The 12,788-nt window shown below is 48.8% G+C and overlaps 1 protein-coding gene across 1 annotated transcript in view; it reads right to left on the reverse strand.

Moving 5' to 3' along the window:
• Positions 1–11,793, reverse strand: part of MYH16 (myosin heavy chain 16) — a 48,224-nt gene extending 36,431 nt beyond the window's left edge. Inside the window, exons 1-9 of the mRNA XM_077827923.1 lie at positions 11,584–11,793; positions 10,496–10,639; positions 9,815–9,971; positions 9,321–9,348; positions 4,939–5,035; positions 4,618–4,710; positions 3,568–3,631; positions 2,094–2,192; positions 1,331–1,434 (exon numbers count right to left, since the gene is read on the reverse strand). Of these exons, the coding sequence (XP_077684049.1) occupies positions 1,331–1,434; positions 2,094–2,192; positions 3,568–3,631; positions 4,618–4,710; positions 4,939–5,035; positions 9,321–9,348; positions 9,815–9,971; positions 10,496–10,639; positions 11,584–11,793 (996 nt within the window). The remainder of the gene's footprint in view (positions 1–1,330; positions 1,435–2,093; positions 2,193–3,567; positions 3,632–4,617; positions 4,711–4,938; positions 5,036–9,320; positions 9,349–9,814; positions 9,972–10,495; positions 10,640–11,583) is intronic.
• Positions 11,794–12,788: the final 995 nt, after the last annotated feature.

Raw genomic sequence — 12,788 nt, forward strand, 5'->3', positions numbered from 1 at the left:
TCGGCATAGTCATTTGAACAATCTCATGACATAAGGAGTTAAATCCAACGCATTTGCTGAGATTTTCAAAGCCCCCTGTTTAAAATTCAGGGGAGTAGGGCATTGCAATCCCCTCAGAGGGCTCTGAGAATCTCAGCTGTTTCATTTAAATCCATTCATTTTCAAGGAGTGAAGCCTGTAAAACACCAAGCGCCACTAAAAAAAAAAAAAAGATCATTTTTCAAATTCAGACCACGATTTCATCATTCTGTACCAAATAAACAAAGGGGTGGTTGAACTTCCACACTGGGTGGACACCTGAATCTCATGCAAACAATGAGCCTGATGGAAGACAGAAGGAGCTGCTTCCATCTCTCGTGTAACTCCACTGGCTCTGGTAGAGTCACACCAAAGAGGAATGTGGCTGAGTAACACCTGACCTTTTGGAACCCTTATCAATATTTCCTGAAATCCAGGTCACCAGCCAGTCTTCCAAGGGCAGTGGTGGAATCCTATCACCCGAAACTAGCCTGGCCAAAACACTGGTGAATTAACTGTAGGAAACAGCCCTATAATAACAGCAAGGCGAGGGACTAGATGACCTAATTGGCCTTTTCCCATCTCCGTCTTGTGAGTCTATAACAGAACTGAACTTAAAACAGCCTGTACAAAGATGTGGGAAAATTCAGTGTTTCTGAGGACTATTCTACACCTAAAGCTATTGCTCTAGCTAGCAGCTCATTTACAGTGAGGGAAGCGTAGCTCGTCTAGAGGGTCGTGTGGCAATATAACAGCAGCAGCTGAAGACAGTTTGGACTCTGTGTAGCTGAAGCAATGCTTGTAATACCCCCATCAGGAGCAAGGTTCCTAATAAGCTCTTTCCAAAGCCAGATTGCCCTTTGAGAAAACTGTATGAAACCAGTCATCAAAGAAGGCTCAGAATGTGCTAGGCTTCCACATGCAAGAACTCCAATGAAACTGTGCATGTGAGTGAGGTAAGCAGGCTTTACCCCATGATGTGCACCAAAGTTTACAGATTCATAGGTGTTATGGCTATAAAAGACCATTATAATTAATCTAGTTTGATGTCTGGACTGACACAGGTCATAGAATTTCACCCAGGATCTCCTGAATCCAGCCCAGAACTTCTGGTTGAGCTAGAGGATATCCTGTAGAGAAGCCCAATCTCTGAGTGATGAGGAATCTAAAAGATCCCTAGGTAAGTTGCTGCAATAGTTAATTACTCTCACTAATAAGAAGTTGCCTCCTTATTTCTAGAGAGAACTGAGATCATGGAGGAGCAACCTGTTGAGCCAGACCTTTTTCCTCCATTTCATTTTTCCAGACTTACATCTGTGACAAGCAGCTCTTCCCCATCATCCATGTTGTCTACTGTAGTTACACCCTGACATATCCAGTGGTAATGCTTGGGATCAGGCACCAGAAGCAAAGATTCTGCAGAAGGCAAACCAAGAGGTGATTACATATTCTGATAGCAATGCAGTTACACAACAGTACCTGCAGTGGACCTATGGCTGGAGAAGGAAAACTCTTCAGATGGGAAGGGGAATTAGGAGTTTCATTTCCCTGGGATCCACTTCTAATGGAGCACTTTGTAAGAGCCTTCCTTTAGGGCTGAGATTTTCAGACCTCCTATGGGATGTGGACACCCCATTCCCATTAAAATTAGTGAGAACTGGACACCCAAATCTCTTATGCAACATTGAAAACCTCGGCCTCAATGTGTTTCCCATGTCTAGGGAAATAAGCAATTTCCGTGCTCTAGCAATCCATTGCTTCAGTTTGCACCTGATGTTCATTACCTTAGCACCAAACCTGACCAGACTGGCTGAGACCTTATGTAGCACGCCTTAGACCAGTCAGTTACAGGGGTTAAAGAAAGGGAAATACAACTTCCCCTTCACTCACTGGCCTGGTCTCCCCACAGTTCCTCCTCCTCCTTAGCTGCTTCAGTAAGAGGTCACCTTCTTGAGTCAACCTACTTTAACGACTGCTAAACAAAGCTTTGGCAAATAGATTTCTCATCCTGGAAACAGAGGACATATCAGGGAAGCCTGAGTTAAGAAGAGTGAATATACACAGAAGTGCCATACCAATCAGGTCAGGCTTCTTCTTAGAGAGGATCTGGTAGAAGATGTGATAGCTTCTCTCAGCTGCCTGCTGGGAAATGACACGAGACTTCTCTAGGAGATCTGAAATATAAAGGGGATCATTGGTAAACCCAGGCCTGTGTTAAGATTGCAGACATGGGTAAAAGGTGTAGGGTGAAATCCTGGCTCTGTTGATGTCAATGGAGCCAGAATTTCATGTACAGTAAGTATCCTTTGGAAGCAAATTTCTTCTCCATTCACTATATCCATCATTACTGTAACAATAAGTATAATACTTTGCACTCCTAAAGCATCCTTCAGCTGAGGATCTTGAAGAACTTTATGAGTTTCACAACATTCCCAGTTAGATCAGCTTTATTATAATTATTTTCCAAATGGGTGAAACGGAAGCAAGAGATGAAGTTACTTATCCAGGGTCATAAGTCAGTGGTGGGTCCAAGGAAGCCAGGATTTCTGGTTCTCAGAGCCCTGCTCTAATCTCCAGATACACAACTGCCCCAAAGCTCTTTCCATTTCAAAGGATATTATGAAAAGTCAATTTATTGCATATATGATTAAACGACTAATCATCTCTGAGATGCTCTTCCTCTCTAAAAAGGGCCATAGAAAAGACTCCCTGTGCCCTGTAGTCATGTTCTGTGCCCATGTGCATTGGCCCAATGGTGCTGTTTCTCACTGACATGAAGGAGACTTACGTTTGATTCCTGGTCTCTTACTCTCTTGGTCACACCAGCTGAGGCTGCAACATGCAAATGATGCCGAAGCAGGAAATTCAGCCATTTGCAAAGAAGAAGTGGGGGGAAGAAGCCCCTTCCATTGCTCAACAGCCAGTTAGGCTGCAGTTCTGATTGACTGGGAGGAAATCTACACCTCCTTGTTCAAAAAAAAAAAAAGAGGTGAATGCAACCTATGACCTCCAGAGAGAACTGCAAGGCAGGGACCAGTTGAAAGTAGCAGATATAGAGAATCCCCCAGGGAAAAAAAACCTAACCGTCCATATGTTTCCTCTCTCTCTTTCTTCTGCCCTCTCCAAGTCCCTAGCCAGGAAACACACCAGGGTCTTTATGCATTAAGAGCTGGGATATGTGGGTCTAAGTTTGGTTTTAAATGCATGTGTGCAAACAAAGAACAATGCACATTCCTAGACAGCTATTTTTAGAATCCTAAGTATACCACAGTCATGCCATTGTCCTGATGATGATGAATACAAGTAACCGTAGCAGTTACTGGTACAGGTCTTTTCACCAGAGACCAGATTCTGGTTTCATTTACACCAGAGCGAATCAATCAAGTTAATAGAATTAACTCCAGCTTTGCCCTGGTGCAGAAAACGGCCATACAATATAGACCCTGACCCATAGACCACTGATGTCAATGCGAGTTTTGCTATTCATTCCCATGGCCTTTGGATGAGACCCAGGTGGAAGTAAATGACAAAATTAATGTGGCTACTTACAGCTCTCAATGTCAGCCCCAGCCAGTTTGCCCGTGGTACCGAAGTGAATTCGGATAAATTTGCCCTGGATAAGAAAATGAAAGAGGAGGCCGTTTATTGTGATATCTGTCTAACAACAGGGAGTAGCTGAGAGATTCTGAGGGATCATAGGGGCCATGCAGCAGGAGCAAATCTGCAAGTCAGCGAGAAGCAATTAGTCTTTTCACAGATCAAATCTATAAAAATGCCTTTGTTCCTGGATATTTCAATATAGCTTAAAGAAACTTTTCTATTACAGCATGAGGCAATGCTGTATAGTGCACACAACAGAAGAATGGGAGCCAGGAACACTCTCACGCACCTGCTATGAGACTTTGACAAAGCTCTTTGGCCCTGATTCAGGAAAGTATTTTAGCATATACCCAATTGACTTCCAGGGGGACGTAAGCACGTGCTTCAGAGATTTCCTGAATTAAAAAAATCTCCATGCCTCGATTTCCCAGTCAGAAGGAATTAATGATGCTCACTTATTTCACAGGAATGTTCTGTGGGTTCATTTGCTAACATTTGCAAAGCATTTTGAATTGGATCTATAAGCACTAAGGGTCACTAATACAGTGGGTCATTAATATGAATGTGTATTTCTTACTGTACATAAGAACATAAGAAGGGCCATACTGGGTCAATCGAAAGGTCCATCTAGCCCAGCATCCTGTCTTCTGACAGTGGCCAATGCCAGTTGCCCCAGAGGGAATGAACAGAGCAGGTAATCTTCAAGTGATCCATCCCCTGTCGCCCATTCCCAGCTTCTGGCAATGTTTGATTTTCTATTTTTGTGCCTGTTTTAGTGAACCTGGATGCAATGAAGCTTGATTTGGAATGTTAGCAAATGCAGGGTAATTAATGCGTGCGTGGTCATTTGGAAATGCAAAGTGCTAAATACATCCTTCTTATTTTTATCGTCATTACTCCTAGAGAGGCTTCTTCCTCTGTGAACACTTTTGGGTTGCATCATTGCAGTATCTCCCCTCCCCCAAAGAAACTGGAGTCAGGAGAGAGGCTGGTACTTACAAAACGCGAGGAATTGTTGTTCCTGGTAGTTTTGGCATTTCCAAATGCCTCCAGAACAGGATTAGCCTGGATGATTTGATCTTCCAGGGATCCCTGCACAAGGAAAAGCAGATTATTTTGGGGAAATTCTGTGACCTGTGTTGTACAGGAGATCACACTAGATGGTCACAGTCGTCCCTTCTGGCCTCGGAATCTAAACACAAAAGACTTTGGGGTTTGGTTGCAAACATTTCCTGCAGCTCTTTAAAGAACAGTTTCAGGGAACTCCCAAGGGTAGCTGAATGACTGTTGTGACGGTACGCCCACGTTCCTGCGTCTTACCTTCCCGTCAAGAGCCTGCTTGCCCGTGCTGCCGATGTTGGCAAAGTACTGAATGACCTTTTTCGTGTTCTCAGTCTTGCCGGCACCGGATTCTCCGCTAAATAAAACAAACAGGAGAAACAAGGTGTTGGTAAAAAGAAACAAGCGACAGGTAAGAAATGATCTCTCTGTGTTAGGAGAGAAATAACAACCCATTGTTTCATGTTCTCTGTGTATATAAATCTCCCCACTGTATTTTCCACTGAATGCATCCGATGAAGTGAGCTGTAGCTCACGAAAGCTTATGCTCAAATAAATTGGTTAGTCTCTAAGGTGCCACAAGTCATAGAATCATAGAACCATAGAATATCAGGGTTGGAAGGGACCTCAGGAGGTCATCTATTCCAACCCCCTGCTCAAAGCAGGACCAGTCCCCAACTAAATCATCCCAGCCAGGGCTTTGTCGAGCCTGACCTTAAAAACTTCTACGGAAGGAGATTCTACCACCTCCCTCGGTAATGCATTCCAGTGTTTCACCACCCTCCTAGTGAAGAAGTTTTTCCTAATATCCAACCTAAATCTCCCCCACTGCAACTTGAGACCATTACTCCTTGTCCTGTCCTCTTCTACCACTGAGAATAGTCTAGAACCATCCTCTCTGGAACCACCTCTCAGGTAGTTGAAAGCAGCTATCAAATCCCCTCTCATTCTTCTCTTCTGCAGACTAAACAATCCCAGTTCCCTCAGCCTCTCCTCATAAGTCATGTGTTCCAGTCCCCTAATCATTTTTGTTGCCCTTCGCTGGACTCTCTCCAATTTATCCACATCCTTCTTGTAGTGCGGGGCCCAAAACTGGACACAGTACTCCAGATGAGGCCTCACCAATGTCGAATAGAGGGGAACGATCACGTCCCTCTATCTGCTCGCTATGCCCCTACTTATACATCCCAAAATGCCATTGGCCTTCTTGGCAACAAGGGCACACTGCTGACTCATATCCAGCTTCTCGTCCACTGTCACCCCTAGGTCCTTTTCTGCAGAACTGCTGCCTAGCCATTCGGTCCCTAGTCTGTAGCTGTGCATTGGGTTCTTCCGTCCTGAGTGCAGGACCCTGCACTTATCCTTACTGAACCTCATCAGATTTCTTTTGGCCCAATCCTCCAATTTGTCTAGGTCCCTCTGTATCCTATCCCTGCCCTCCAGCATATCAACCACTCCTCCCAGTTTAGTATCATCCGCAAATTTGCTGAGAGTGCAATCCACACCATCCTCCAGATCATTTATGAAGATATTGAACAAAACCGGCCCCAGGACCGACCCCTGGGGCACTCCACTTGACACCGGCTGCCAAATAGACATGGAGCCATTGATCACTACCCATTGAGCCCAACAATCTAGCCAACTTTCTCCCCACCTTATAGTGCATTCATCCAGCCCGTACTTCTTTAACTTGCTGACAAGAATACTGTGGGAGACTGTGTCAAAAGCTTTGCTAAAGTCAAGAAACAATACATCCACTGCTTTCTCTTCATCCACAGAACCAGTAATCTCATCATAGAAGGCGATTAGATTAGTCAGGCATGACCTTCCCTTGGTGAATCCATGCTGACTGTTCCTGATCACTTTCCTCTCATGTAAGTGCTTCAGGATTGATTCCTTGAGGACCTGCTCCATGATTTTTCCGGGGACTGAGGTGAGGCTGACTGGCCTGTAGTTCCCAGGATCCTCTTTCTTCCCTTTTTTAAAGATTGGCACTACATCAGCCTTTTTCCAGTCATCTGGGACTTCCCCCATTCGCCACGAGTTTTCAAAGATAATGGCCAATGGCTCTGCAATCACAGCCACCAATTCCTTTAGCACTCTCGGATGCAACTCGTCCGTCCCCATGGATTTGTGCACGTCCAGCTTTTCTAAATAGTCCCTAACCACCTCTTTCTCCACAGAGGGCTGACCATCTACTCCCCATGTTGTGATGCCCAGCGCAGCAGTCTGGGAGCTGACCTTGTTCGTGAAGACAGAGGCAAAAAAAGCATTGAGCACATTAGCTTTTTCCACATCCTCTGTCACTAGGTTGCCTCCCTCATGTGAGCTTCTTTTTTATGTTTAAGATCCGCTAGGATTTCACCGTTAAGCCAAGCTGGTCGCCTGCCATATTTACTATTCTTTCGACTCATCGGGGTGGTTTGTCCCTGTAACCTCAACAGGGATTCCTTGAAATACAGCCAGCTCTCCTGGACTCCTTTCCCCTTCATGTTAGTCCCCCCAGGGGATCCTACCCATCCGTTCCCTGAGGGAGTCAAAGTCTGCTTTCCTGAAGTCCAGGGTCCGTATCCTGCTGCTTATCTTTCTTTCCTGTGTCAGGATCCTGAACTCAACCAACTCATGGTCACTGCCTCCCAGATTCCCGTCCACTTTTGCTTCCCCCACTAATTCTTCCCTGTTTGTGAGCAGCAGGTCAAGAAAAGCTCCCCCTCAGTTGGCTCCTCTAGCACTTGCACCAGGAAATTGTCCCCTATGCTTTCCAAAAACTTCCTGGATTGTCTATGCACCGCTGTATTGCTCTCCCAGCAGATATCAGGAAGATTAAAGTCACCCATGAGAACCAGGGCGTGCGATCTAGTAGCTTCTGCGAGTTGCTGGAAGAAAGCCTCATCCACCTCATCCCCCTTGTCCGGTGGTCCATAGCAGACTCCCACCACTCCATCACTCTTGTTGCTCACACTTCTAAACTTACTCCAGAGACACTCAGGTTTTTCTGCAGTTTCGTACCGGAGCTCTGAGCAGTCATGCTGCTCCCTTACATACAGTGCTACTCCCCCACCTTTTCTGCCCTGCCTGTCCTTCCTGAACAGTTTATAACCATCCATGACAGTACTCCAGTCATGTGAGTTATCCCACCAAGTCTCTGTCCTTGGTGGGATAACTCACATGTCCTCCTTTTCTTTTTGCGGATACAGACTAACATGGCTGCTACTTTGAAACCTGTCATTGCTTCTATTGCGTGTGTTTGCAGGCATGAGCCCGTTCTTGGGACTGACCCTCCCAAGAATGAGCCGGGAAAGATTGAAGGCAGTTGCCCTGGGGAAAGACATCTGTGACGTGAATGGTCACTTAGAAAGCTCACCGGGGCTGATTCTGCTTTCCCTTGCACCAGGGCAAAATCGGAGTAACTTAATTAAAGTCAAGAACAGGGGAGGGGTGTAAGGCCAATGTAAGCGAGAGGAGAATCAGGCCTACAGTTGATACTTCCAGAAGAGTCATTAGGAGGAGTTTTGCATTTATGCAAAATCTGCATCATTGCCCTAGTTTTACAACACATGGCCCATACTGTGTGCTGGTGGCACCTGGGTCTCTAATAGGTTTCCGGCCTTTACAGCCTGGGGAAGTAGCTTGAGGAGGCAGAGGAAAGATATAGGGCCATCCAAAACCACTGTTCCTTTAAGGGTCTGAGACCTGGAGCCTGGTAGAGTGTGGGGGAAGGGAGCAAAGCTCCCCTCTCTCTCAGACAGCGGCTTGGGGTTATTAGACCCACCTGGGAAGGATCAAGAGAGTGATTATTTGACTGGGTGGGTGCTCAAAAGAAGGCTGAAAGCTCAGTCAAGGAGGAGCTGCTGAGCCTGAAAGGACGAACTCAGAAGCATAGATCCCCAAGAAGGAGGGCTGTGAAACCCTGAATCTAAAGGGGGAGCTGGTTAATCTGATAAATTAGCCCAAGGTTGTGTGTGTGTGTGTGTGTGTGTGTGTGTGTGTGTGTGTGTGTGTGTTGTAAGTAATATTGTTCTTGAAGATTCTGGGTAGAAGTGTATTATTCTCAGAACTCAGAGGGAAACTGAGGCAGGGTGCCTGCAGGGCCATTCCAGGCCGTGAGGGGGCAATCTGGGGTATTACATATCTACAGTGTCCATGCTGGGATGGCGGGGATCATCTCAGTTTGCTGAACTATATCCTGGACACTGCAGAGAGACTCTGAGCTCACCGATCTGTGCATGGCAAGGGGGCAGACTGTGGCGGAGCTGGGGATTGTGCATCTTGCCTCTACTAAACCTGCAGAGAATCAGCAGAAAAATTAAGAGCCCCCAGGGATGCATCGAGGGAACAGTCCCTACATTACCCCCCCCCACACCCCTTCCAAGCCCAGGGATGGCATTTGCACCTGGTCCTTGCGCAGGGCACACAAGTGTGGGGAAAGGCTCCTGTCCCCCTTGCTACCCACACACCCAAGGACAATCGGGACCTTAGTCCATGACCATCAAGAACAGAACCAGGGTATCCTGACTGCCAGCCCTTGCTCTAACCACCGGACAACTTTCCCTCCCAGACCTAATACAACCTCCTCTCCCTGAGCCCTGTTCCCCTCTCACTCAGCGGAGATGACCAGCTGAAGACTGCCAAGGAATACTTACGTAATCAGCATAGACTGGTTTTCACGGTCTGTGGGGGAACAACAAACAGGACAAGGCCAGGGTTAACGAGGCTCTCCAGAAACCCCTAGGAACAAAGCACCAGTCCTCCAGGGTGTGCATAGTCTGGGCTTGGGGATAACGCCCTTGGTCCCTGCCCCTCTGCTCCCAGATGTGCCCTTCCTCTTCCATCCACACAGGGAAGCCTAACCCATGGGTGTTGGCAAGGAAGGGGCAAGTGCCATCTTCAGAACATGCTCTGCAGGAGCCCTTCCATGGTGGGGGCTCTGTGGCATCAGAGCCCTGGATTCAGCAGGGGGGACCTGGCTAGTCTCTCCCTCCCCAAAAGCTCAGGTGATGCCCAACTTTGCAGCAACTTTCACTGCTGGGGGAACCTCACCCCGCCCCAGAGGGATCTCCAGGGGCAGCCGTGGTTGGGATGAACAAGGATGGAGGCTCCCGGGGAGTAGGGAAGCCGGTTTCCGCTTTGCACTCACCCTGGAGCATGTCATGATAGGCATTGTCAGAGATGGAGAAGAGGTGAGGGGGCATCTCAGTACGCTTCTTGCCCTTGTACATCTGGACCACCCGGGCTCCGTAGATTGGCAGCCACTTGTAGGGGTTGATGGTCACGCAGAACAAACCAGAGTACGTCTGGAGGGTGAGAAGGAGAAGACAAACCAGCCAGCATGAGGAAAACCAGTTTGCAATGGGAAGCACGGAGCGGGTTTATTGTGCCACCTCAGGTGATACTTCAGGTCTCTCTAATGCCTGACACTCATCTAGCACCTTGCACTCAGGGATCCTAAAGGGCTTTACAAGCACGAACGAGTGCTTCCAACACCTGTCATTCATTGTCCCGGTTTTACAGATGGGGAAACTGAGGCACAGAGCGGTGACTTGACTTGGCTGATTGCGTACAGAGGCAGAGCGAGCGTGAGAATCCAGGCTGCCTGACATGCATCTGCTTTAACCAGGTGAGAGCCAAGCAGGCCTGGAGGAGGGTTTGAATGGAGTGGAACTCAGAAAGAAGAAAGTGCCTCCAGATTTACACTGAAGTAACTCAGGTCTGGATCTGGGCCTCTGAATTGGCGTCAGCGACTATTTCTGACCCACTAATGCCTGGCATGTTCATTGCCACACGCTACTCGGCTGTCCCCTGCGAGCCTTCCACTCACATAGATCCTCATGTGGCTGTAACGCTGCCGTAGGTTGTCCAAGACGCTGGCCTCGTTCAGGAAGGTCATGTTGGCCATGTCGCTGACCTGGTAGAACTTCGGTGGGTTCATCTGCTGGATATCATCCTTCTTCATGGTGAGGGTCTGGGGAGTTAGGGAAGCACTACGTAAGTGGGGTCGGTCTGCATTCTGTCTCCATTTGACCCAGCGTTAGAGGTAACTGGCAGATGGGATGTAGAGCCTTATGCCCTATGGTCCCTGGGTTCAATCCAGCCTCTTTCAATAGTCACTGAAAGGTGTTAGGCCAGTGAGCACCCATCAGATGCTATGTGAGATGGGTCTGATGGTCTCCATGGACACCCAGCCATATCTCAACCCCTCCTGCACTCATTGTCAACGGCACCTTTTTGACTGGCTCTGCAGAGAGGGCCAAGGCCTACATGGCCCATGGACACTGAACTTCCAGCCCTAGCACGGCTCAGGCCAGGTCATGGCCGAAGGCACATCAGCAGGGCAGGGCGGGGGGCACGTGGATTGGTGCTCGCCATGCCGGGCCCGCCCTGGAGAGAGCAGACTTCACTCGCCCGGGCTGCCAATCCAGCACGGGGACATTCTAATCAGACCAAACCTCAGAGGCTTTGTGTGAAAGATGCTCAGACTGTTAACGAGCATCCTTCCCACAAAACTATGGGCAGAAAGAGAGAGCTGCAAAGCAAACGGCAAAGCTCTCCTTCAAGCCCGGCCAGGCAGCCACTGCCACTTTCAGCCTGCCGGAGGCTACAGGCTTCAGACTAACAATGTATTGATCCGGCAAAGCTTTACTCACAGGAGTAATCCTTACTCGCACCACTTGGCTTCAGGGCTAATCTTATTTGGTCAGTTAACTCCTGGGCCTGGTTCCTTCCCCCTCTCACCAGATAATACCCTGGATTTCCATTGATTTTAAGCCTCTGCCCCATAGAGGGAGGAGGGAGAAACCAGGCCCTGAAATCTAGAGGCTTACACTGGTGATGCAGCTGCAGTGTTAGGACAGTGACCCCATGGGAGCTGCTGTCATTCTCACATCCAACTCACAGAGCCGACTGTACCTGGTTGGTCACAGTCTTCACAACGACTTGGTCACCCTTGTCAGACTGGATCTCCCCGGCAACGAAACCCTCCTTGTCATCCTTGACCCAGCACGACTTCTTGATGTCATAGGGCTTGTTCATGGCCTCCAGCTTCTCTTTCTCGGGGGGATTCAGGAACGGCATGGGGTCAACATCGTCCCCGCACTCGCCTTTGTACCCACCAGGCATCTTGGCTTCGGGTCAGGCAGAGGGTGAAACCGGAAGGAAAAGAGATGGGGAGCAGTGCTTCCTGCAAGGCTGTGAAAAGGAGGAGAGCAGAGAATCTGGCAAGGAGCTCCGTGGGGAATCCTGGGGCCCTATTCTGTCCCCTGCAGGCTACAGTTACCCCCTGTGAATTCAATAGGGCCCCATCACAGCACATAGTGAGAGACTGGGTTGCCCCCAAACTGGAGGATTGTTACCAAGAGGGAGGCTAGAAAGGGAGAGATGAATTCTCCCATCTACCCTAAACCCTGTAAGCCCCAACGGTGTGTCTACCCTGCAATTAAAAATCTGCAGCTAGCCTGTTCCAGCTGACTCAGGCTTGCGGGGCTCAGGGGCTAAGGAAGGGGTTGTTTAATTGTGGTGTAGACGTTCCGGCTCGGCCTGGAGCCCAGGCTCTAGGACCCTGTGAGGTGGGAGGGTCCCAGAGCTCGAGTTGTAGCCCGAGCCCAAACGTCTGCACTGCAATTAAACAGCCTCTTTGCCCGAGCCACGTGAGTAGAGTCAGCTGGCATGGGCCCACCATGGGTGTTTAACTGCTGTGCAGACGTCCTCCAAGAGCCCCTGGCCTGTGGCAAGGGGAGAATTCCCCAGTGCAGGCAGTGCATAGGGCAACCAAGAGTGCTTGCAAGCCCTAAATCTGGTGGCAAGTTGGGGCACATCTGGGGGCAGGCAGCCCGTGTCAGTGGCATCTCCATAATGCTGAGCACGACGGAGATTCTACGTGGGCTCTGGGCTGCAGAACCGGCCATCGGCAGCCAGAAATCAGACCCCAGAGCTTCCCTCCCTTAGCCCAGGGAATGCATTCGCCCTAGCAGCGCAGTCCAGGAGGCGAGCCGCTTAAAGGCTGGTCTGTGCCTTTTGAGCTGTTCCTCCAGGAGACATCACAGACCTGACCCCTGATGCTCTTGTCATTAAAGACTAAGCGCCAAGCACTACCCTCTGTTCCACCACTGCAGCTC

The sequence above is a fragment of the Eretmochelys imbricata genome, chromosome 10, assembly GCF_965152235.1.
Source record: "Eretmochelys imbricata isolate rEreImb1 chromosome 10, rEreImb1.hap1, whole genome shotgun sequence".
NCBI classification, from domain to species: domain Eukaryota; kingdom Metazoa; phylum Chordata; order Testudines; family Cheloniidae; genus Eretmochelys; species Eretmochelys imbricata.